General features: G+C 34.9%; 1 protein-coding gene across 1 annotated transcript; it reads left to right on the plus strand.

Annotated features, from left to right (window-relative positions):
• The first annotated feature begins 5,737 nt into the window (after nt 1-5,737).
• LOC149773772 (uncharacterized) lies at nt 5,738-23,471 on the plus strand. The gene is made up of 4 exons (XM_089946030.1): nt 5,738-6,500; nt 10,763-10,911; nt 20,349-20,473; nt 22,685-23,471. The coding sequence occupies exons 1-4, from the start codon at nt 5,930-5,932 to the stop codon at nt 22,812-22,814; spliced, it is 975 nt and encodes a 324-aa protein (XP_089802156.1). The 5' UTR covers nt 5,738-5,929; the 3' UTR covers nt 22,815-23,471.
• Nucleotides 23,472-24,706: the final 1,235 nt, after the last annotated feature.

Here is a 24,706-nt window from a genome sequence, read left to right on the forward strand (position 1 = left end):
TATTCATTATATATCAGTAAGGAAGTGGGTTTATAATCATTTTTAATTAATTTTTTAAAAAAACGTTTACATCTATTTCGATTTTTTATAGTCATAAATAGATGCTGTGAAATACAATTGCAATTAAAGATTGAGCTCGTTTTGTAAGATTTTCTAGCCATTGGTATGCTTTGAAAGTCTGGGAGGTTAGTTCTAACTATAATCTAATTGTGAAGTTGTCAAAACATATCCACGTACTAACTTATTAATAAAATCATTGACATGAATCTTGCATGTAGCATTCGTACTTATAATTAATGAATGAATCCAAGAACAATATGCATATGGTTTAACTTGGATCCCCAAAACTATCTTAACAAAAAGTATGAAAATTCTTACTGATGAACAGAAAACATCTGTTTCCAAAACGAAATGATCAACATTTGGAACTAAATGTTTTAATAAATTTTTCCATGTAGAGCCAATATCTCCGCGCACAAAATACTACTACTACTACTACTACTACTAATAATAATAATAATAATACAAATGACAATAATAATAATAATAATAATAATAATAATAATAATAACAACAATAATAATAATAATAATAATACAAATGACAATAATAATAATAATATTAATAATGATAATAAAAATGACAATAATAATAATAATAATAATAATAATAATGACAATAATAATAATAATAATAATAATAATAAAAATGACAATAGTAATAATAATAATACTAATAATAATAACAATAGTAATAATAATAATAATGGGGACTTATTTCAACACATAATCTTTAGTAACTGTAAGCGCTTTACAATATTAAATAATACATAAGAACATATACAACACGATTATAGAATCAGACACCATGAAATTACAAAACAAAAATATGTTGGCAATAATTAGATAGGAAATCATTACGTTTTTGCTCCCGTTTTTGTGTCGAAATGTGTGAGTTTTAAGTCTTAAAGCACCCGTGAATGTGTAGTCAAAATATGTGAGTTTTAAGAACACTCGTGAATGAGATCACAGTGTCTTTGTGTCTAAGATCAAAAGGCAATTCGTTTCACGTAGCTGGGCCCTAGTACGCAAAAGAACGTTGTCCGTATTAACCGTGGGAACAATGGGAGCATAGGAAGAGAATTTTCTAGATTACGTGATCACATTGGTGAGGTCAGATTGATATATTGGAATGGCGCAAGTCAACGAAATGAAGAATAGTGAATATACATTATGTAAAGCCAGTGAAGGCAACATAAAATGTATGCTCAATTCTTCGTAGTTTAATATTGATCACAGCAGCCGTGTTTTAAACTTTTGAAGTTGCTTTGATAGATACTGAGACAAACCCGATAATAGTGAAATAAAATGGTCCAGTCTCGAAAGCACTCGGGAACACACAAGAAGTATTGTCTCCTTGTTTGCATGCTCTTGAAGCATGAAACCATTTAGATACAGGTCCATTAATAGCCATAAATCATTTGTTCTGGAAATAAACAAAAACTAAATTTGATTTAACTAAACCGTTGCATTACTGTATCTATGAAGAACATTCAATAAAATCAAATGCTTTTTCGAAGCCATTTCAACGGAGCATTCCAGGAATGTTATGTTCTCAAATAAACAAAGATCAGATCATATCAGTTCATGGTATACTCACCTATATAGCTCTCTTTACAAAGACCATTTTAATTTTGTTATTGAACTGCATGGATGTATCTGAGATTCTATTTCGTATGTATGGAGAAGCAATTTTATATGACCCCTTCAGAGATGAAATTAACCTCTAGTTTAAAATATATTGCTTAGTTTTGCACCTTATCGTAAATATACTGTGACACCCTCTTTTTGGGGTGTGAGATAGTTCTCCACGTTTATATCCACAATGTATTGCTTTCACTAAATTGTGTTCAACATTTTTCAAACGAAATTTAAAACATTCTACCATTAAACAGTCACATTCTCTTTTTCGTGCCGCACATTTTAGAGACTATTATTGGCTTCAATATACGATATCAGGCCAGTTATTGCATCTTTCTGAATACGACTTCATTTTGGAATATGAGAGTAAAAATGATATTTGTATCGAGACAAACATTTTTGTTTAAAATATAACTTACTATAGTCAAGTTTAGCTCCTTCCAAACTTTCCTCTTTAGTTTCTGTTACCAATCCGTCAATTTTGGAAAGTGCAGATAATCTAGTAGATTACAAAATCGTTGACTACTTTCGTCCCCTCTTCCGTGTCTTTTTCTCTAGTCCTAATCTTTACAACTTTTATTTTATTCCTAATTTCTTCATGTTCTCTCCGGGGTTTTTTTCTTCCTTTCTAGTCTCGATAATTTGTTTGCACTATTTTTCCCATAAAATAAATGTATCTCTTCAAGAACTAGATTTTCCTGTTGATCTTGAGCTGTTTCTGGAAATAAGACAACGCTGTTATGATTACCTTAATTTCTAACGATAGTTGCCCCACAAAAACGATAATTACAATTATCAGCAGATGAAATCGTTCCTAAATTATCCGATATATTTGCATAGCTATGCTGGTAGCGTACATTTTTGAATGATTTCCTTTGCTTTCTTTAAGAGTTATTTGTCTTTGAATAGTGATTTATTAAATTATACATATATTTCCTTCAAACAAATTTACATATCCCTCTGATTATTGAGATCCCTAGTCCCTAGCAATTAACTATGGCTAAAATTATGCATGCTGCTCTCTGTTATTCTAACCAAAGAAAAATACGCAAAAGGTGCCAAAGAATATATATATATATATATATATATATATATATATATATATATATATATATATATATATATATATATATATATATATATACACATATATATATATATATATATATATATATATATATATATATATATATATATATATATATATATATATATATATATATATGCATTGTTTATTAATCAGTTCCTTAATATTTTTATTTAATTAATATGCTAGTGAAATGCAAAATTATATGGTGGAATTGACCTCGGTCGAAATCAAGTTTATGTTGTGCTTGACCTGAATTATTGACTTTTTTAAATGTTGTTGTTGTTGTGGGGTTTAACGCCATTTTTCAGCACACGATAGGCTATGCATGGTGGCCAGTATAAATGGTGGAGGAAGAACTCGAGAAAACCCCGGGAAGAACCACTGACCCACGAGAAGCTTTTGGCAAGCTTTCTCACATACCCGCATTGGCCGAATCCTAGACTCGAACCCACGCAGACAGAGGTGAGATGGCAGTGATCCGTAACGGAGAGCGCTTTAGACCACTGGGCCAATGAAAGACAATAGTATAATTCACATTCAGCTGGAGATTACACTCTTAAAGCGGGCAGCTTACAAACAGAACATGTGTCGTGTTGCGACGTTACTAAGTCGAGTCATTAAGTATTATGGTTATGGTGCAGTATACGGCCAGGAAGCTTAATGTAATCGGTTCTCTGATTTCAAGCACTTCGCTCATGCAGCATGGGGTGAACCGAACTTAGTATTTTTGAAATAATTAAGTAAATAAACCACTCTGAAGTAAAGTCTTACGCGGGAAGAACAAAAAAAAAAAAAAACAAAAAAAAAAAAACGAGCACATGAGTTCACGTATAATGAATATATAACAAAACAATTTCCGTTGCAATCAGTAAGCAATCAAGTGATGGTCAAATTAAGATCTACTAATGACCTGGATAACAAGAGTTTGGCCTTCCGATTGTCTCCTTAATCTATGTTTCTAGTGTTAAATCCAGGGGGTTTTGACGCTTGTCTCTGATGTATTAAATATGAGGAAAGAAAGTTAGTTTACATTCGAATATAGGCCCTGAAAATCATGACTTCTCCACAACATCGAGATAGAGCTGTGTGTCATCGTGGAATAATGCAATCGACAGAAGTGCCTCGAAACAGTTTTAGATTTCAAAAGTATTAAACCTGTTTTACTCTGATTATTTACGAAATTTGTTATCTCTATCTAAACGTCGATAGTGTGTATACTCCCTGTTCTGTACCACATCAAAATTCGTCAACATAAAACGAGCAGTCATATCGTGGAGTAAGACATTTCACTATGCTGACAATTTAGATGTTAAATGTTTAGGAAGGGTAATGACTACCTTAACGCTGCAGTTTCCATGTCCCCAAAAACAGTTGAAGACAAAGTTAGGTAACGGCCCGTTAGACTAAGGTTGAATAGATTATTCGTTATGCCATATTTTCGTGTGGTGTTGTGTCGCAAGTTTTTTACGAGTTGAAAAAGACAGCAACAAAATGTTCCTTCATTACGAAGCGTCTCGAATAAATGCATACAGCCTGACAAAAAAGGTCTGTCATACTTCTCTGACATATGAGTCCACATTGAATATATGAATATAGTTTATTGGATTCGAGATACCGATGAACTCTGTTGGATGTGTTTTGCAAATACACATTATTTGTTTTATTCTGTCGTTGATATCGTTACAGCCGAAAGTGTAGTGTGGCTGTTTAAGTTGTCAAACAAAACAAAAGACACCTGAAACTAGTCAGTAAGATTGTTAGTAAGATTGATTCACCGGAGCGCTTGGAGGGAAATAGATATAAGAATGTACAAGTTTTACATAACGATACATGATTGGCTGCAGCCTGTAAAGCAGTGTTCAGATTACCGATAAATTTCCTGTCTGGAATTTCTTATTCTCTGATGATGGCCATTCATCCATCAGCCTTATCTGTATTTTTTTAAAAGCTACAGCGAGTGGTGAAGTTATCCAGATTAACACTATTGATTTCCTTTTTAAAAAAGGAGCTTATGGCACATGTCTGATCATGTTCTGTAAGGAGCATACCAAATTTGGTGGGAGCGTCCGCCTCGGATAAGGGATGTCCTGGGTTCGATCCCAGGTAGAGTCATTCCAAAGACTTAAAAAATGATACTAACAGCTGCCTCGCTTGGCGCTTGGTGTCGGATAATGTGACTAGATGGGACATCATGCTACATGTCTGCAGCATGATGCATCAGTGCTAGACATCACTATAAACTGTCACACCGCAGACAACGTAGCAATATAGTTAAAGAAAAAATGTTAAAGCTTACTTAAAAATCAAAATCTCTCTCTCTCTCTCTCTCTCTCTCTCACACACACACACACACACACACACACACTTTGTCAATAGCTGATCCTTGGCAATTTCATTATATTATCCTGTCAGTTACAATCGATGCCGTTTTTTAGATAGTCTACTATTCTCGAGCCGACGTGTCTACTGTTATGGGTGGCTAGCTCTACTTCCTACCCAAATCTTTTTAGTTCGCTGTCTACATACTGAGAAGTAACTTTGGGAAATGTACATGCCTCACAGCAGTTGCATGAAGAAAAAAACACGAGCCTCAAACACCTAATTCACAAATATATTCACAGCTTTAATTATTAAAAAAAAGATTGCCAAAAAAGTTACATCATAGCATTATGTTAATAAATTTTACCCCGACCAAGTTACTAAAATATTCATTGTTACCGTACATACTGTACGTATGGCTGTTTTGTTGTAGGAAATGTCAAGGTTGTCCAGTATGTATATATGTGGTAATCCATGCATTGTATGCGGCATGGAAAGGTGATGAATTCAGAGTCGTCGTTCGTATTGTGAAACACAGATGACAGGTAACAGATGCATTGCACATCCGGGGTGCATATATATCAGATGTCGCTCAAGCACCCGGTTATTATAAGGCGCTATGCTTCATTACAGTTCGCTGATAAACCCTCAGTTAGGTTATTTCAGGCTGATGATTTATATTAAGTTATTGGTGATTGTAAATCTCTTAATGTATCTATTAGGAACACTGATGTTCAATATTCATTAACTGATTACTAGCACTATAATTCGTGATTAATTACACTTCATTGTCACTGAAACACAAGACAGCCAAATCAACATGGCAGATAGTGAAGAAACCATTTCAAATGTTCCTCCTAATTTCCGATCTGTTTGTTCAATGATGGATGCAATAACACATCAGCCAAAAGGATTGTTATATAGATCTTCAAAGCTGGATGATCTGATGTTGCACGACATTAATTACCTAAAGAATGTGCTTGGTATAAAATCTATTATCGATCTGCGGGCAAAGGAGGAATATACCCATTCTGACGCTCATAAATTTGTTGATGAGTGCTTTACGTTACTTAATATAAGAGTTCCACAAACACTGAAGAGACTGCAGGCAGGTGTAAAGGTAGAGACAGAGGTTCTGCAAGAGAATAAATCATGTGTCGAGAAGCACTACCTCATAAATTTCTTCACTAGACCTTACGTGAGGACTGTGTTTAACAGAGCACCCTGGTATACCAGGCTCTACTGTATATTTTGGCTTTTAATGGATAAAGTCCTTCGTAGCGGTCATCTGCGTTTTGTGCAATGCTTTTCACGCTATATTTTAAGCAAAAGAGGTCTGATTGGGACGTACAAGGATTTGGTTGAACTGAGTCAGAGCAGTATATATTCAGGTATGTATCATACAAGACATATCATTATAACCTGGTATAAATTTATTATTTATATACATTTTGATTAGATCTTGCACAATACAATAGTTCTTACAATCAAGATTAATATATGGGTGGGTAATGTAGAATCAGTTTGTTTAGGGTTCAGCATTCGTTTATGCATACGTACGGTGAAAATAAAAGTCACAGTGCTGCAAATAAACTTTATGAAACCCATTCTTCTTAAATTATTTTACAGTATGCTACAACTTTGTAAGGAGGACACTTATCGACAAATGATCATATGTTTGGTCCATTGGGTCTCCATTACAGGCAGGTGTTTGGTGTTTAACAGTGCACCAACACGGGCTAGTGTTTTTTGTGCTGGGGCAATTGCATTACACCTCGAGTCATAAGTCAGTTATGTCTATTATCCAAATATCATGCATGCCAGGCCAGATTTATCTGTAAATCATGCCAATTTTACTGTGTATCAAATGTTACATGTATACAAGTGCAAAATGGTCTATACACTTAGTGTAAACAAGATATATATATATATATATATATATATATATATATATATATATATATATATATATATATATAATGTTTTGGAATGCCCATATACTTGGAATATAATACCTTGTTCAAGGACATACCATGGTAGCAGGCCTAGAGTGATCCAATAGTAGTATTCCAAATCAGACATTCGGTCGCAAGTCAAGCATGCCAGTATGATCACAGCCTCCTTTACTTACCTTGTACGGCATGCAATAAGGGCGCATTAGGGTTATTCTACATCATCAAGTTTGCACTGGGTTCCTCAACAGGATGTTGCAGTGTTACAGTACATACATTTGCAATTGAACGTATTTCAAATGCATTTTTGTATATCAATATGTTTTATTAATTTTTTTCTTATTATTAGTTTAGGAGTTAGTACAAGTCATCCGGTTTTGATATCCAACCTCCCTGTATGTGCTTCTAGCACAATTTGAACTCCCTAATTATTTCAGACTATTATGTTGACTCTTCTCAACTAGTCCATAACCTTCGGTTTTTGACTTTGGGAATTCAATGTTCACTTTAAAAATAGTCTATATGATAAAATACCAAACAACAAGTTAATTATTAGAAGAGAAATTGGACTTTTCATATTTAAAAGTGAAGGAAGTTTCAGGACTCTCCGGGACAAGAGCTTCTAAAAATATACACCTTTTCTCCTGTAATGTGTCCCCGTGACACCCTTGATTTTTCTCATGATCTCTTTTCAATTAACGCCGCATATCTCCTACGTCGGCATGTGTGACCCTTTAATTTGCGCGCGTTTCGCACTTATTAACTGTTATCTCTGTCCACTTATTATTAATTCGGCCCAGGCCAACGACAAGATCTAAAGGTGCCAACAAGACCAGCACCTGGTAGAGAAGGGAACACCACAGATTCCGCCTTGTCTGTTTCCCTGATGAGACCGTTTATCCATTGTCCATTTATCATTTCGCCCATTATCTGTTGTGTTGTCAGATATATGCCCAGTTGTCATGTTATGTCAGATCTATATGCCCAGTTGTGTCCAGACGCCAAAAATGCAGTAGTTCCATTCCTATATGAAATAGTTCTAAGTTGTGGATTTCTGTTAGGTAGCTTGTTTCTTTTTATTCACTGAGCGTCCTTGTTGTTTTCCCAAACAAGGTTGGCTCATGGCGATCCTGATTTGGTATTCGCATCGCCGTTAGTTTATATTAGCAGCCGTATGCTCATCCGGTTTTTTCAGTGCCAGTTTTTGTCTGGAAGGGAATTTCTTAGGTCATAATAAAACTCCTATTCGCGAATTGTGTTGTTGCGTACATTATACATTTATCGAAGTCGGATGGTGTGGAGTTGATTGTACTGCTATGTTTTGCGTGTGAGCGCGTTACTTGTAGATGCATGTTATCTTTTTCTGGGCGCCGTGTGTGTGTGTGTGCAAAACAGTGTGTGGGCTATAAACGTGTAAGTTCCTCTTGCGATCCAGTTTGGGGGATGAAGGTGGATTATACTTTCCTATCCTAGTCTTTGGGCTTGGACATTGGTTTGTTTTTGTTTATTTGAGAAGGCAATTTCTTTTCTGTTTAGTCCTATGGTCGGCCTACTGGGCATTTCCTCCTTTCTTTCGTTTTTTTTGATTTTGTCTTATCAGATTTATATTGCCTTTATTTGTTGCCGTCTCTCATCTTCTTTTGTCTCTCTTTCAACATTCTTCCCGGAGTTTTCGTTATTCTCTGACCCGCTTGTCTTTTATCTTCTGCTTCATCTTTACTAATATTTAGTTCTTTGTCCAGCTTGTTCGTCCCTTTTTCGTTGTTGTTGTTCTCTATGTTGCCTTTACATGATTGTTCATTTGATTAATTGTCATTAATTTCCTTTTTTATTTTATTAACTTCTTTGGTCGTTTTCTATGTTCCTTGTTCGTTATACTTGTGTTATTCTGACTCGCTTGGCGCTCAGCATTAAGAGGTAAGTGTTAGGACTGGTCGGCGTAGTGTCAGGATAATGTGACTGGGTGCGGCATGATGACCCAGTGCTAGATTTCACTATAAGCTGCCACACTGCAGACATCGTAGCGATATGACTGAATTGTTTTAAAGCTACATTAAAAAATCCAATCACACACACACACATACTTGTTTTACTCAAAGGCTGGATCATTGTTTAGTTTTGGTATTTTATAGTATTAGCTCTCGGTTTTTTTAAATATTTACTTTTATTATTATTATTATTATTATTATTATTTTACCCTTTCCCTCTGTTCACTTACCTTTCAACCACTCCAGTGAGAATATGGTTAGACCGTCCACCCCGGGTGCAAGAAATCGTGGGTTCGAACCCCGGCCGAGTCATACGAAAAGACTTCTAAAAATGGTATTAACAACTACCTCGCTAGGCGTTCAGAATTAAGAGGTTAGTATTAGGACTTCTCGGCCTGGTGTCAGAATGTGATTGGGTGGGACATCATGCTACATGTCTGAGGCATGATGTCCTAGTGCTAGACATCACTTTAAACTGCCACACTGCAGACATCGTAGCGACATGACTGGAAAATTGTTAAAGCTACGTTAAAATCTAAATCACACACACACACACACACTTGGTATTCAGTCTTTCTCCTAAAAATAGCGAACCTTGGGGGTTGGGGGGCTGGTATCTTATTTAAGTACTAGTTCTAACTGTGGTGGAACTGGTATTGTCTGTTCCATACTCTGGTTTGCATTGATTGCATGTTTTGTCCCCACTTTATCTGATTGTGTGTGTGTGTGTGTGTGATTTAGTTTTTTAACGTAGCTTTAACAGTTTTCTTTTCCAAGCGATGGACTAGGGAATTTATGATAGGCTCTCAAAAATAGGCTCGGGAATCAAGAATTCGATGAAAACAAGAGTTACGAAATCTTTATCTTGAAAATTTGTTGAATGTTCTAGGTTTGCTACTGTAAACTGTATTGATTTACGTGAATATAGCCTTTTTAATGCTCACTTATGGATTCCATCTGCTCTCACTTGGTCATCCTCAGCTGTTTTCCTAACAGGGTCCTTTATTTTTGGGGTGTTGATTTCACATCAAATATGTCAACTATGATGACCATCTTACAAATGTTGATATTGACACTTCTTCTGACTGGATCGATATATCGATATAGTGCTTTTGCCAAAAGGATTGTTATGTCTAATTCGTCCTCAATGCAGTTGGTGCTGATACGAAATTCAATGCCACCATGTTTGACTGTTGTGTTTTCAGAGATAGTTGCAGCGTGTAACATTTGAAAGATGGAAATTGTATTTTGTGATCCTGGAAATTCTGCATCGGCAGTACAGTAGCAGTCCCTTGTAGTTCGTGCTGCCTCAAATGCTATATAAACATCACAGGGACTCTTTATGTACTTTCCTTGGTAAAATCCCTGAGAAACCTGCAGTATAACAATAAACTTGCTTGCTTAAGGATAGTCTAAAATTTTAAATTACCGGGGTACTGATCGTTTAAAGGGTACACCTCATGTACATACAGTCATGGTGTTAGCATTATTGTCTTAACAGACCCTTTAGCATATTGCGATATATTGCAAGATCATGTTTGGCTTAATGTGTCACCAAGCGTGCCAAATGTAAAAGAAAATATATTTGCCTCTTAAGAGTTTTAGTTGTATAATGCATGTAAAATTTGTTTGAAATTCCACTATCAGGTTGAAACATGTGAAGATTATCAGTGAACATTTATGAAGAAACTTGTCTTCACCTTTCTTTTCCAGCTTTGAAGCTTCTGACGGATCCAGAAAACATCCCTGCCATTGTAAGTTGTGCTTATGGCAAAGATCGAACTGGTATTATAACTGCCCTTGTGCTGTCCTGTATGGGAAGACCTATACACGATATATGCGTGGACTATGCCCTGTCAGAGGTACGTGCCACTGGAAATTACAGATTTGTGTGTGTAATTTAGTTTTAAAGGTAGTTGTAAAACAAATCGTTCATCTCACTACGATGACTGCAATATGGCATTTTATTATGTCTTGCAATGGGGCATCATGCCTCAGACATGTAGCATGATGCTTCACCCAGCCACATTATCCTGACACCTATACCTACGAATCCTAACACTAATCTGTTAATGCTGAGCACCAAGACAGGCAGATGATAGTACCATTTTTATAAATCTTTAGTATGACTTAGCCGGGGTTCGAACCAGCAATCTCCCGTATCTGAGGTGACTGATCAAACCATTTAGGCCACCAGAGCGGTCTGAACATTTGAATATTCAATAAAAATGAAAATATATCTTTTTAATAACATTCGAAAATTTAATATTTAAATGTGATTCAATTGAATAGTATGGTTACTTATTTGTATTCAAGTTGACTCTGTAATTGGTCGTGTTATTGTTGATGTGCATTATCGTAGGATTTTAAAAAGCTTTAGTTGCATTGTAAATTGTGGTAGTGAGATGACACTAACTCGTTGGACTTCTGTTAATATGGCTCAAGTGTTTATTGTGATTATACTCAGTTTAGTAGCAGTGCAGTCTACCATTTCCCGCCAAATCTTGGCCAGAAGTCAAAGCGCATGCCACAATAGAAGTAATATCTTTAATCAGCACTTATAAATTGTCAGTTCTTTGGTATTGTTAAATTATAGTTTAGGTTTAAAGAGATTTATTTATTGAGTATAGAACATTCTTTCAAATAAAAATTCATCTTTGTCCTTTTTAAAGAGAATAGTAGTGTAGTTTTATGTATCATCTTTTCCATGAAACGTCGAGTATGGACAGTGTGCTTTCATATCCATTTATTTGTTCTTTCTTATGTTCGTATACATCATTTTATACATTGCTAATTTTGTAATATTTGTAAACCTGTTTGTTCTGTCATAAATTATGGAAGTTGTTCCTTGGCTAATGTAATATACATTTGAGACTTTTCGGCCTAGATCCACCAAACTTTGCTGAAGGATTAGTCTTCAAGGTCCCTGTATATTCTGCGAAAAGTAGCTAAACGATGTGACTTGTTTTTGCATGGAATGTGTTCAGGACATACATTGGTTACACAGACCTTCACATGTATATCAGTTCATATATAGTCTCATAACGCTAGCCTCACACGCTCCACCAACTATTAATTAAGCCAGTTATACTTGATTGGTGGATTACAGACCCCAAACCATCTAATACTCACTAAAATCTCTGGGGTGGGTGACTTGCTTCGAAATGGGTGAGTTGATTTGCCCGATAAACTATATCCACTACGGCAAGAAATATGAAAATTGTGTTAAATTCAATGATAATTCCTCCCTATTTTAAACTTGTATATTAGTCCATATCTTTGATAATTGTTGCTCCGTATCTACCTCCATATCTAATATATTACATAATCAAATAAGTCACTGTGTGGTCTTCGTGTCATTAATGATCAATGTTTACAATGAATTCCTCTCAGGCCACTTATTCAGGTTTTATTTTCTTTCACAGCCTACATCATTATCTACTCTATGACAAATTGCTCACCATTAAACAATATTTGTTTAACTGTAAGATGTCGTTATTACGGTATACGAAATAGATGTACTGGCAAGGTTGGGCTTGTCAGTATTGTATATTATGGTTTTAGTACCTTTACTTGAGAAATATACGAATATTACACGTTATGTAACTTTATGTGGATCCTGTTGAGGGATCCAATAACATTATACATATTGAATTTCTAGTACATATCATTGTTGCTCTAAACGCATGGGCGCTTTTTCAATGATACTTACTATACAATTAGCTTTGTTTACATGTAAGTGCATATTTGCATGTTCACCGTAACAAATTAGACTGGAATAGTTGCAATGACATTCCGAATTTTCCATTATTTTTCTGCACATTCCAAACCTCTCCTGTACTCACCCATACCTCCAGACTGTGGCCAAGCGCTGATCGTACAGAATCCATGTACATGGAAAGTCTATTCTTGAACTGAACATTTTTGTGGATGGAAGGTGGGGGGGGGGGGGGGGTCCATTCTCCATTTGAAAGCAAGAAGTCGTTTTGCTAATCACAGGACGTGTTTAATGAGGCAATAAATGATGGGCTTGTAAAAACGATGCAAAAATATGTTTGCATTAAGTTGTATTATTGTCCTGGGTAATTTAAGAGAAATTAAAAGAATCATGCAATTCCATGTCAGGGACCCTGAGTGGCCGAGTGGTCTAAAGCGCTCTCCGTTAGGGATTACTGCCATCTCACCTCTGCCTGCGTGGGTTCGAGTGTCGGATTCGGCCAGTCTATGTATGTGAGAAGGCTTGCCAGTGTCTTATCGTGGGTCGGTGGTTCTTTCCGGTGTTTTGACAGATTCTTCCTCCACCATTAATACTGCCCGCCATGTATAGCCTATCGTGTGCTGAAAGAATGGCGTTAAACCCAACAACAACAACAGTTCCATGTATGTACGTGATGTGTCTTCAGCTCGGACTGCATTGATAATGTGCGGTCTGTAAATACTTGAAAATGTTATTATACAATTGTTTGAAATAAGACCGTCGACACCCTCACGGGACCCCACTGTAGTTATTTAAGAATTAAACCCTCTTGCAGCAAGTTTCCTGAAAGGGCAGCATTAAAAAAAACTAAGTGAATTTCCACGCAGTGGTTTAGGAGATGTGATAATGGACAGATTGTGTGAATGTCTATAAATGTAGAGGTCATACCAAAGACATATTTAAAAAATGGTACTAGCTACGATCCCGCTTGTTTCTCAGCGTTAAGAGGTTAGAGGTAGGACTGGTTGGTCTGGTGTCAGGATAATGTGACTGGGTGGAACATCTTGCTACATGTCTGCGACAACGTCGTCCTCGTGCAAGACATCACTATAAACTGCCACAATACAAACATCATAGCGATGTGACACGCACACTCCATGAATGGACAAATGGACAGGCCAAGGGTATAAACATGCGATAAAAATGCAGTGACATACTTTTAAATAGACGGAAGCATTTAATCTCTTGCTAAAATCAAGTGATTATTATTTGTTACTTCGGGCACACATTTGCCTACCACTCACACCTGGCATACTAAGATACAGGCTTCTGCGACCTGTTGGATCACGTAACCGGCAATACGCCATGATAGCCTAGCCAAGGTAGGATTTGAGAAATAAAAGCACCATATATATACTCTATTAGTCGATTCAAACAGTAAACTCAGCAGATCTTGATTTGCCGTCACATAAATGCAGTGTAGACCTGGGTCTATGCAGTTCGTTAATGACCTAATCATGAGAACAAGAGACACTAATCAGTCAGTGCAGTTGAACCCAACTTTTAAGCGTGTGTTTAAGATACACTTGAAACGCGGTTTTGTGTTACAGCTTTGAATAAACAACTTCAAAGTCACATGAAGCAAAATAAGCTACATTAATTTAATTGTAGAAATCGAAAGATAATGTGCTATAATACATCCTGTCTTGAGATACTACCCATTCTTCCAGTAAAAATGGATCTGTCAAGAAAAGCGGTCTCGTTGGAGGTCACACAACAACCATATATATTCGGGTATAAGTTGGTTCCAACTGCAAAGATCATTGATCTTTATATACTTCACATGGATGCGATGGTCTGTTTTGTTTGTTCTAAAGATTATCCCGAACAAACTGCATTGGACCATGTCTGCCAGATGCATTATGCGACAGCAGATCTGGGTCTAAAGTTTCCAGTCTGAACCAACTTATATATGAGTATATCATTATTCAGTAGTGGTAGTCTGTGCATGGAAAATCAGGTCTTGTATGGCAGCTTGTACTGTAAAATCAGTCACAATATTTGAGGAAATTAGGACGCACAAGAAGAGTTCTGCCATCCTTTTCTGTTATCAAACTTTTGACGAATTCGTTTATGTAACATAAAGTAACATAAAAGACAACCAAGAATTGTAGATGTCATGGCAATCAGTTTTGTTAGCTCTTCGGTTTCGTTAAGAAGAAATGATCTCATTAGTGTTTTATTACTTGTTAGTTTAGGTAATATATATATATATATATATATATATATATATATATATATATATATATATATATATATATACACAACACGTAGACAAGACAAACAAATAAAACAGGCAAACCGTTACAAAGATAACAAACAATTCAGTCATTATTAACTATAATGTTATACCATATAATACATCAATAAAATAATGCAAATTCGTATGACGTTATTGCTAATTGATTTTATTTTTAGCATAAAGTCTAAAAATCTGTAAATTATTTATCAAAATATGGTACATGTTAATTGGAGCCATTCAGTACATTGCGTTTGTAATATTCTGTTAAGACTTGGTGAATAATGTTGCTATGTGTTACTTCATGTAGCTCTGTATGATACACATCTCACACTATTATAAGTATAGGTGAATAATGTTGGTACATACTAATCCATGTCATTCAATGCATTGCTTGGATAATCGGTCTGAAACAGTAAATCCATGAATCAGTTAACCGTAAAACATTAACTCACTGGAAAACTGAACTAGCCTTGGAACACACGAGCTTGACCCAAACATAATTGCCCAAAATAAGAAAATTAGTAAGATATAATATAGGATGGGATGGTGTATTTTAAGGAAATCGCATTGTATATATTGAAACATTTGGTTTCTTTTTATCTTTGTGGGTACATTAAACCCATATTGCAATAATTAAGGTCATCTTAGATTACATATGCAATTAATTCATGCAGACAGATGTAGATTAAAGGAGCCAGAATATAGATACAGTTATAAGGACAACCAAAGACATATCCATCAATATAGGCAGATAAATGGAATGGTATAAATATGTTTGAAAATTGCTTGATTTTCATGTGAGAAAGAGAGTGAGAGAATGAATGCATGAGAGTAATGATTTATGTTCACAACCGAAGAAATTATGAACACTTGTTTTATCCATTTAACAATTTATCAGCTAATCGTCTTGAAATCAGCGACATGCATAAACCTATTTGACAATCTCACTTTTGGGAATAATTTTGAGAACATTTATGTTTGTCGATTTTATTGTTTGTCGATTTTATTGTTTGTCGATTTTGTCGATTTTATTGTTTGTCAAGCAGAAAGGATATACCGATCTCCTGTACCTATCACGTAAAGAACTATAAGAAAACACCGCTTATGGGTTCTACATTTTCTTAACATCAATTATCTTTCGAACGAAATATATATGGTTGTTAATTGATAGGGAAGGATGGCTTTTATTTTCAAACATTCAAAATAATATTACAAGTTCTATTGTTAACAATGGGCAACTATTCGCCACATGCATCAAAACAATTTTTGAAAACCTATGGTTTTGAGTCAGCAATCTTACAAACTGCCAGTCTCTAACTTAGGACCTGAAAGTCGGCAAATCCCGGATACTAACCAATATTACTATTAAATGTAGCTGATATGTTAAAATATACATATTCCTTATATGTTAAACTTGCTTTAAATATTCACGTCTGTGCTTGAAAATGTGTGACTGGCCTTGAGTACAAGATGGACAATACACGTACTTAAGTGAAAGAAACCGCTGGATAAATAAATAAATATTTAGTTTACCTAGATCACTAACTCCAATCATTCTCCTTATCTTGTATCCCTTTCTCAATATTTTGTACTTGCCTGTGGGCACGTTTCTTGGAAACATGCGCTTCCCCGAACCAATTTTGAGCTTGTCCCGGGAGTCGGAATGTGGTTCTTTAAATCTAAGGATGGTATTTGTAACGTCGCCTTCTTAGTAAAAGGGTATTTTAATTTTGATTTGACTGGTGTTATCTAGAGGATGACCTCCCTCGATATTATAACCCGGTGGGAGTGGAAAGATAGAATTTCAGCAGAGAAATGAGCAAGATTATTGGGAAGAAATAATGCATTACGAGCCCCCCTTAGACAAGAAAAATAACAAAATTTAATCAATAACAAATAATAGTGGCAACTCCAATTCAATCTCAATTACACCAACATAATTTAATAGCAGTGTCAAAGTTAGATTTATTTCATCATAATAACGAGTGGTGAAAAGAGCGCGCAATGTCCACGACTGATTGCATCACCTTCCTCCCTTGACCGTGTATCAGCGTCTTTCGGTTGCCTCAAGCCTCCCTGTTCTCTATGCTTTACCCTTTATTGGACTTCCTAGTCCTTTATTCTGAACTCGTCGCTTCTTTTTTCGGACTTCCGTCTTCGGACTGTCCTGTTTCTCCCCAGAAAGTTAATCCTTGAAGAACAAAATTACCCTTAAATCTCTATATGTACCACTTTCTACACGTACATAAAATCACTCATTTACGTTACTCAGAAGCATGCTAGCTATCCACACCGCATAACTTCTGAACTAATTCGATACAACATCACCCTCGCTTCACAGCGAGCAACCATAATTAACGCGTTAGCGGTATATCTAACGTTACCGTATCTCTTTAACTACGCTACCACATGCTCGATTACCATTGCATAAAATTCAAAAAGTTCTAGCTCACAGCAATCCCTAACTTATAAGATTATTTAAAAATTAGAAAATCAGATATAAATAAGCAATTAACGTTAATTCATGATAATCAGTATCATCCTAACAGACAAAGGAAATTATTTCATATAACCCTATGAAATCCTACAAATAAGAAAACTTGGATAGCATGCAATCGTCAATTCTATCAATAAACTAGTAACTGTAAACTTAAAGAGATAAATTGCATAACAACTCATGCATTAACATATTTCCACGAAACTGAATGAACAACACATAATATGGATCCTAGTCATACCAAACACATATGCACAAAACATTCAAAAATAGAAGATTACATGGAAAATTGAAATTGCGTCGCTTAATGCTGTTCTCTTTCAGAAATTGTGCATCCTAGCACTAAAACCTCTCTTCTCTTACAAAACAGCCACCTGGTCCCCTTTTCATGTTTAGCATTGAAAGCATTATTATATTTAGGCTTCTGCTTTCTCAGGATATTTAAGACAAAAGAATTTCGACCAAGGTTGTCACTTTAAATTCACATTACTTTCAAAGTGTACGCCTTAATTTACTCTGGTCAATCGTAAGCAGCAGTTCCTAAATTAACCCAAGATAATCATTTCTTTCATCAGATTTTAGATAGATTAGAATCTGTGAACTATGGTGCTTATCAATTTTCCTTTGAAAATGATAATATATCATTTGTTCCTATCAAGTGGTTATGATTGGTAGCTCAAATGTTTACATTCTTAGGACAGTATTGCGATTCCCTGGACAGTCTCACTGGGTCATAAATGCCAGCCTTTCAAATTTTAATACTGACTTGGGGTTGGGGGGAGAAAAGAAGAAAAGTTGAAGTGACCCTTCACAATGACTTTTCTGGCTTAAATGTGATAACATTTTAATGCTCAATGCATTCAACTTTAAGGTTCAATACAATTCAAAATGTGACACTTTACATTGATAATATTATTAGAAGATGCTGCTTCCCCTTATTAGATTTTATCTGTAACATATGGGTATGTTGGGAGTTGAAGATAAAGAGTATCTTAATGTTGTATCGTCTTTCACAATTTCAGTCAAGAAATAAAGGTGTAAAGTTACAATTTTAGGAGAATGGCATGCTAACACACCAATGTAAATAAAAATGTTCTTGAAATATGGTACTGACTTTCCTATCTTTAAGCAGGAGAAGTTTGTGTGTGGATAAACACTTAATTTATAAGTTTTTTGCTGCTGATTTCAGTAGGAACTTTGTGATTCGTCCTTGTTTGGCTCTATGCCAAGTTCAGATATTTGTCAGAGTATGCCTACTAGATTATTCACTATTTTGTATAGCATGTCAGCTGGTCCTTGGTTCGCCTTAAGAGTGTAAATGGTCCAAACATAGATGATGTTGTGTACACCTGGTTCACACAACAACGTGAACAAGGTGTTTTGATCTCTTGAACAGTTCACAAGGTCATGGCAGCACAAACAGAACAAACTAATTATGATGACTCCCATTTCATGTGAAGGTACTGGAGACTTCTACGATTCCAGTGCCTACATTGGATGTAACATAATCCATCGATGCAAGGGTGCTTCTGGTAAATCAGGAGGCAGCATGACCAAGAACACACTAGTGATTATTAATGGTTTATTTATTTATTTTTATTTCAGCTTCTCTTAAATTAGAGCTCATTAAATTCATGTTTGGTAATGGTTTTTGTTTATGTTTTGTTGTATTCTAACTAACTCTATATAGTGCTAGAAGAATATTGAAAACAATACAATTTTCATTGTTGTCCTTTCTCAAAAGTAATGTGATCTTGTTTAATTTTGAAGGAATAATAAGACAAGAATTTATCCAGCAAAAGACAAAAAAATAGTGATGTAATACAGTCTCCTGTGGAACACTTGTAAAGCATAATGAAATCTTTTGAAATAATAATTTTAAGGCTGTTTATCCTGAACTTGGGTAATTAATACAGAAAAACAAACAACTCCATTATGATAACCTATTTTGTTAAAAACAAGTATTCTCTATACGATTTAAAAATGCGTGTTCAACTTTGTAGTATGTATACCCTCAATTGCAGTCCGTGCATTTGGACCCCATGATGCATGACTTTTCAAGGTAGTTGTGCATAAAGGATATTTAATGGATACTGTCATATCTCAGGTTTACAAGATGTTTGATGTTTTAAAAATTGTCAGCTATGCCAAAACATTTAATCATCCTGATATAGTATACATTACACGTTTTTAAATACACTCTTTTAATTAAATCCAGTTACCAAATAAACAAAAATAAAAATGTAAATAAAATGTACATGTATAAATATGCTTCTTGTATTCCTTTCATAGCTTGACTCCATATTTTATTATGACATAGATGAATATATCTGGCCAGTTAAAAGTTGTAAAACGTTGGATGACATTATAACAACGAAATTTGGCTCAGAACATCAGTTTTACAATGTATATCCAATGATTACATTTGTGATTAATAAATTGTATGGGAATGCGTTGGCATGGATAGTACTTTTTTAGCCCATGTTTGGCATACCATCAAAGTGGTGAAACCCAAAGTGGGTCAGATGATTAGGATAGGTTCAAGTTATTTATCATGCTGTTTACGAGTTTTGTTTCATGATGAGCAAAGCACCAAGCATTTTTTTTAGGATAAAGGATACATCAGATTAATACTAAGCACATATGATCCATCAGTTTACTCATTTCTTCACATTTCATCTTCTTTCAATCATAATCTAGTTTTAATAAAAATATGATACGCTAGGTAACATTTTGCTCACTTACATCTTTGTTATCCCTGCTAAACAGAAGCAGATTGTTTAATAATATTTTTCTTTCACAGCATGAACTGGAGCCTATAAAAGGTACAATTTATAATGAAACTGTGAAACGGTGTCACTGGGATGTTTCCTTTCTCAGTGCCAAGTATAAGACCATGTTGGAACTGCTGATCTACATCTCGGACAAGTAAGACAAATCCTTGGGGTTTAAAAGGGACAAGCAAGATAAATCCTTAGGGTTTAAAATGGACAAGTAAGATGAATCATTGGGGTTTAAAATGGACAGGTAAGACAAATCTTTGGGGTTTAAAGTGGACAAGACAGACAAATCATTGGGGTTTAAAATGGACAAGGAAGTAAAATCCTTGGGTTTTAAAATGGACAAGTAAGACAAATGTTTGGGGTTAAAGATGGATAAGTAAGACAAATCCTTGGGGCTTAAAGTGGACAAGTAAGATAAATCTTTGTAGTGTACAATAAACAAGAGAAATATCTGGGGTTTAAAGTGAACATGTATAACAAATCCTTGGGGTTTAAAGTGGACAAGTAAGACAAATCCTGGGGGTTTAAAGTGGATAAGTAAGACAAATCCTTGTTTAAAATGGACAAGGAAGTAAAATCCTTGGGTTTTAAAATGGACAAGTAAGACAAATGTTTGGGGTTAAAGATGGATAAGTAAGACAAATCCTTGGGGCTTAAAGTGGACAAGTAAGATAAATCTTTGTAGTGTACAATAAACAAGAGAAATATCTGGGGTTTAAAGTGAACATGTATAACAAATCCTTGGGGTTTAAAGTGGACAAGTAAGACAAATCCTGGGGGTTTAAAGTGGATAAGTAAGACAAATCCTTGTTTAAAATGGACAAGTAAGAAAATCCTTGGGGTTTAAAATGGACATGTAAGACAGCTCCTTAGGGTTTAAAATGGACAAGTATGAAAAATAATTGGGGTTTAAAATGGACAAGTAAGACAAATCCTTGGGGTTTAAAGCGGACAAGTTAAACAAATCCTTGGGGTTTACATTGTTCAAGAAAAACATCCTTGGGGTTTCAAATGATATAGTAGACAAATATTCTTTATTTTGCAAGAAATGCAAGTTTAGGAAGATAAAGATCACTGGAAAAATGTTGCATGTGTGAATTGACAACTTATCTTTCTTTCAGTGTGTTTTCTTGAACGGATGTAGATGCATATTATACACAATGTGCTTGATGAATCCATGTTTCATGAAAACCATGCATTTATCCACTTTCTTCACTCACCCTATTTTAAGTCCAGTTCTGGAACAAATGATCATTGTCATATACAAGTTCAGTTGTAATACCTGACTTAAAAGACCACAGCCTTAGGAGTTCACCTTTCTTTGAAAACAGATTCTTAATGTAGGAGATGATTTTGTTGTATAATATCATGATTTGTGTTGAATGACACCTGCCTTTAAAGATGGTTTATTGGCAAAAATGGTGGTCTTTTAAATGGTGGGCTCGAGGATGAAATTATAGGCTGCACTTGTCCTACTGCATGTCGTAAGTAGCAACTAATGGATTTTATCTTTTTGTGCTTTAGTGGATTCTATTGTAATATATCAGGTGTGAAGGTCATGTAAGTTTGGAAAGAGTCCGGTTTAAAAATAACTGACTTTGTGTTTTAAGAATTTTACTTTTCTGCTATCATTCATTCATACCTACTCTTAAAAGAGATTATCCTTCATTGTTATTCTCAGGTTCACATAAATGGAAGCTAATTTCTTTTTCTGAAATCTTAATAAAGAGTTCACTAACCTGTAATTGGTGAAATTGATCAGTTTGTCAATGTGGATGTTCAGTCCATGTTTCCATATCATACCCCAAAGATTATCCATATCGTACACATATCCCGAAATTGTTTACCTCTTGATATATTCAATAATAGTCTAGTGAAAAGTTCCGTGATTACAAACATTTGTTGATAATTCCAAACATGCCAACAGTTTTTTATTAAACGAAGTGATATTTTGTATATTAGATTTTTGAATTTTGCATTGCATCTTAATCTGTAGTATGCAATCATCACTGCAGTGAAAATGGCTGCATTCACAACTGAGACCTAAAGGTGGCATATCGAAAGTAGTAACAAGACGTTTTATCGACACGTCACGTTGCCTGTCACCAGGAGATGAGAGTTGGTTCTTTCTGATAATATTTTGGACTGAATGATTAATGATGAATTCTCAAATGAACACAGTGCTCAATATGACACCAAACAATGACAGGGATTAAAATTTGATCAGGGCATGAAGAACTAAGCTAGTCAGAGTTTTGAAATAGTAAGATGGAAGTGAAATGTATAAAGGAACACAACTCATATTATCTGCGTCTCCATACAAAAGGGTTCTGAGAAAACTTTTATTCACTTTCAGGTATGGTTCAGTCCAGAACTATTTGGAGTCCATTGGATTTGGACGAGAAGAACAGAGACAGCTATGCCTGAATTTGGGAGGAGAACTTGTTGACTCTGACAGTCAATTGAATGTGCCTAGTAGGCATTAATAACCCCACCCTAATTCTTCATGTATGTTGTTGAGTTTTGATGTAGTTTATTAATATCCCTCAAATGACAACAACTGTTGGAGTGGCAAAGTCATTTCATGAAGAAAATAGTGTTAGATGAGTGACCTGAATTGTTGTTACACATCTAGTTCTACCTGAATTTGTTCCACATCTAGTTCTTACATAACATATTCAAGACTATATGTTAGCTGCAGCTGAAAAATAACAATTCAGGGTCAAAAGGTCTAAGGTCAAGGTAACCGTAATTGAATGATCATCTTAACTGAAGCATACATCAGAATCCCAGACCCTTCTCTCGTATTACTTAATATAAATTTTCTAATGGTGATACGTTACTTATCGATACGAGAGATATAACAGTTTAAGAAATAAAGAATAATTTATCAAGGAATGTTCCTCATCACAAATCGTGATGGGGAACATTATTGATAAATTAATAACAATATATTCCTCAAAATGTTTGGACCTATGATCACTACATTGGTTTTATAACATGAAATGTTCCCATTAGCTGCTATGTCTAGATTAAGCACTTTGTCAATAGCAAACTTTCAGTTTGATTGAATGATATTTTGGTTTAATATTAATATATAAAACTTTTTGATTCTTTTGGCATTGAATTATTATTATTATTATTATTATATATATATATATATATATATATATATATATATATATATATATATATATATATATATATATATATATATATATATACACACACCTCTCCCTCAATAACTCGAGCACATTGGGGTCCACGAACATAGACCGCACTATAAGCGAGTCGCGAGTTACTGAGGGACCTCCAGAATCAAATAAATTCACTTTGACAGTGAGAAAACCATTGGTGGGGGTGGGGGTGCGGCGTTAGGGAACTGGGCTATTTTTTGACTGAATCCTCATTTTACATTCACTTAAATAATAATTTTTAATAATGCGTTTCTTCTATTGAAGTTGTTCGTTATTCTGTTTAAATAACATTTATTTTCAAAATGTCCGAGATATGAAAGATAGTTCCAACTGGTTTCAACAACCATCACATGCACACTAAAAAAAACATTGTATTACATAACTGCTTTTCTTTTTACGAGTCCGGTTATCATACTGGTGCTTAATATTATCCTGCGAAGTCAGGATTCCATAGGGCAGGGAACTAGACTAACTGCTGATACACCACCAAACAAGATTCCTTTTTTTTTTTCAAAAACATTAGCTACATTATTTTCGTGAGACAATCATCTACGTTGAAACTCAATTTTTGTATTGCTCAATTAGTACAATATTGATGTTGTGAATGAATTAATTGGAAATTAATAATGAAACTTCTTATCATCCTTGAGGATATCCCTAAGTGCCAGTTCAAGAATTCTCCGAAGCTTGTTTGTCCACAATGGTCCGTATTTGTGAAATCAAGCTCTTTATTTTACGAAGTATTGTTTTGCTTGGCTGCCTTGTTATCTCTGATCACAGTTATGAAAGAGTAAGTTAATTTAAGTTAGTTTATGTTACATACACAACAACATTTATAAGTGTTCGATTGATGAAATGAAGTGCGTTCACCCGACAAACGACCGGCGCTGCTAGATTTTTTGTGTGTAGGATTTTCATGCCGCACCACTTTTATTTGATTCAAAAAACATAACTAACATGATAATACGAAGGGGGCCAGCTTTTAATTCAGTACAACAATACAACAAATACTTCCAAAAGTCAGTTATCAAAACACAGTAGGCACTTAATTAGGTTTCAGAGAAACGCTCGCGGGTATAGCTGTTACGGTAGATTGACGCATTTTATGTTTAATTACAAGAGGACACGTTGCATTTATGATGATTACACTTAAAATGAAAATGAACTAAAAGATAGAACTA

The sequence above is a fragment of the Sinohyriopsis cumingii genome, unplaced genomic scaffold (assembly GCF_028554795.1).
Source record: "Sinohyriopsis cumingii isolate HCF-2022 unplaced genomic scaffold, ASM2855479v2 utg000576l, whole genome shotgun sequence".
NCBI lineage: Eukaryota > Metazoa > Mollusca > Bivalvia > Unionida > Unionidae > Sinohyriopsis > Sinohyriopsis cumingii.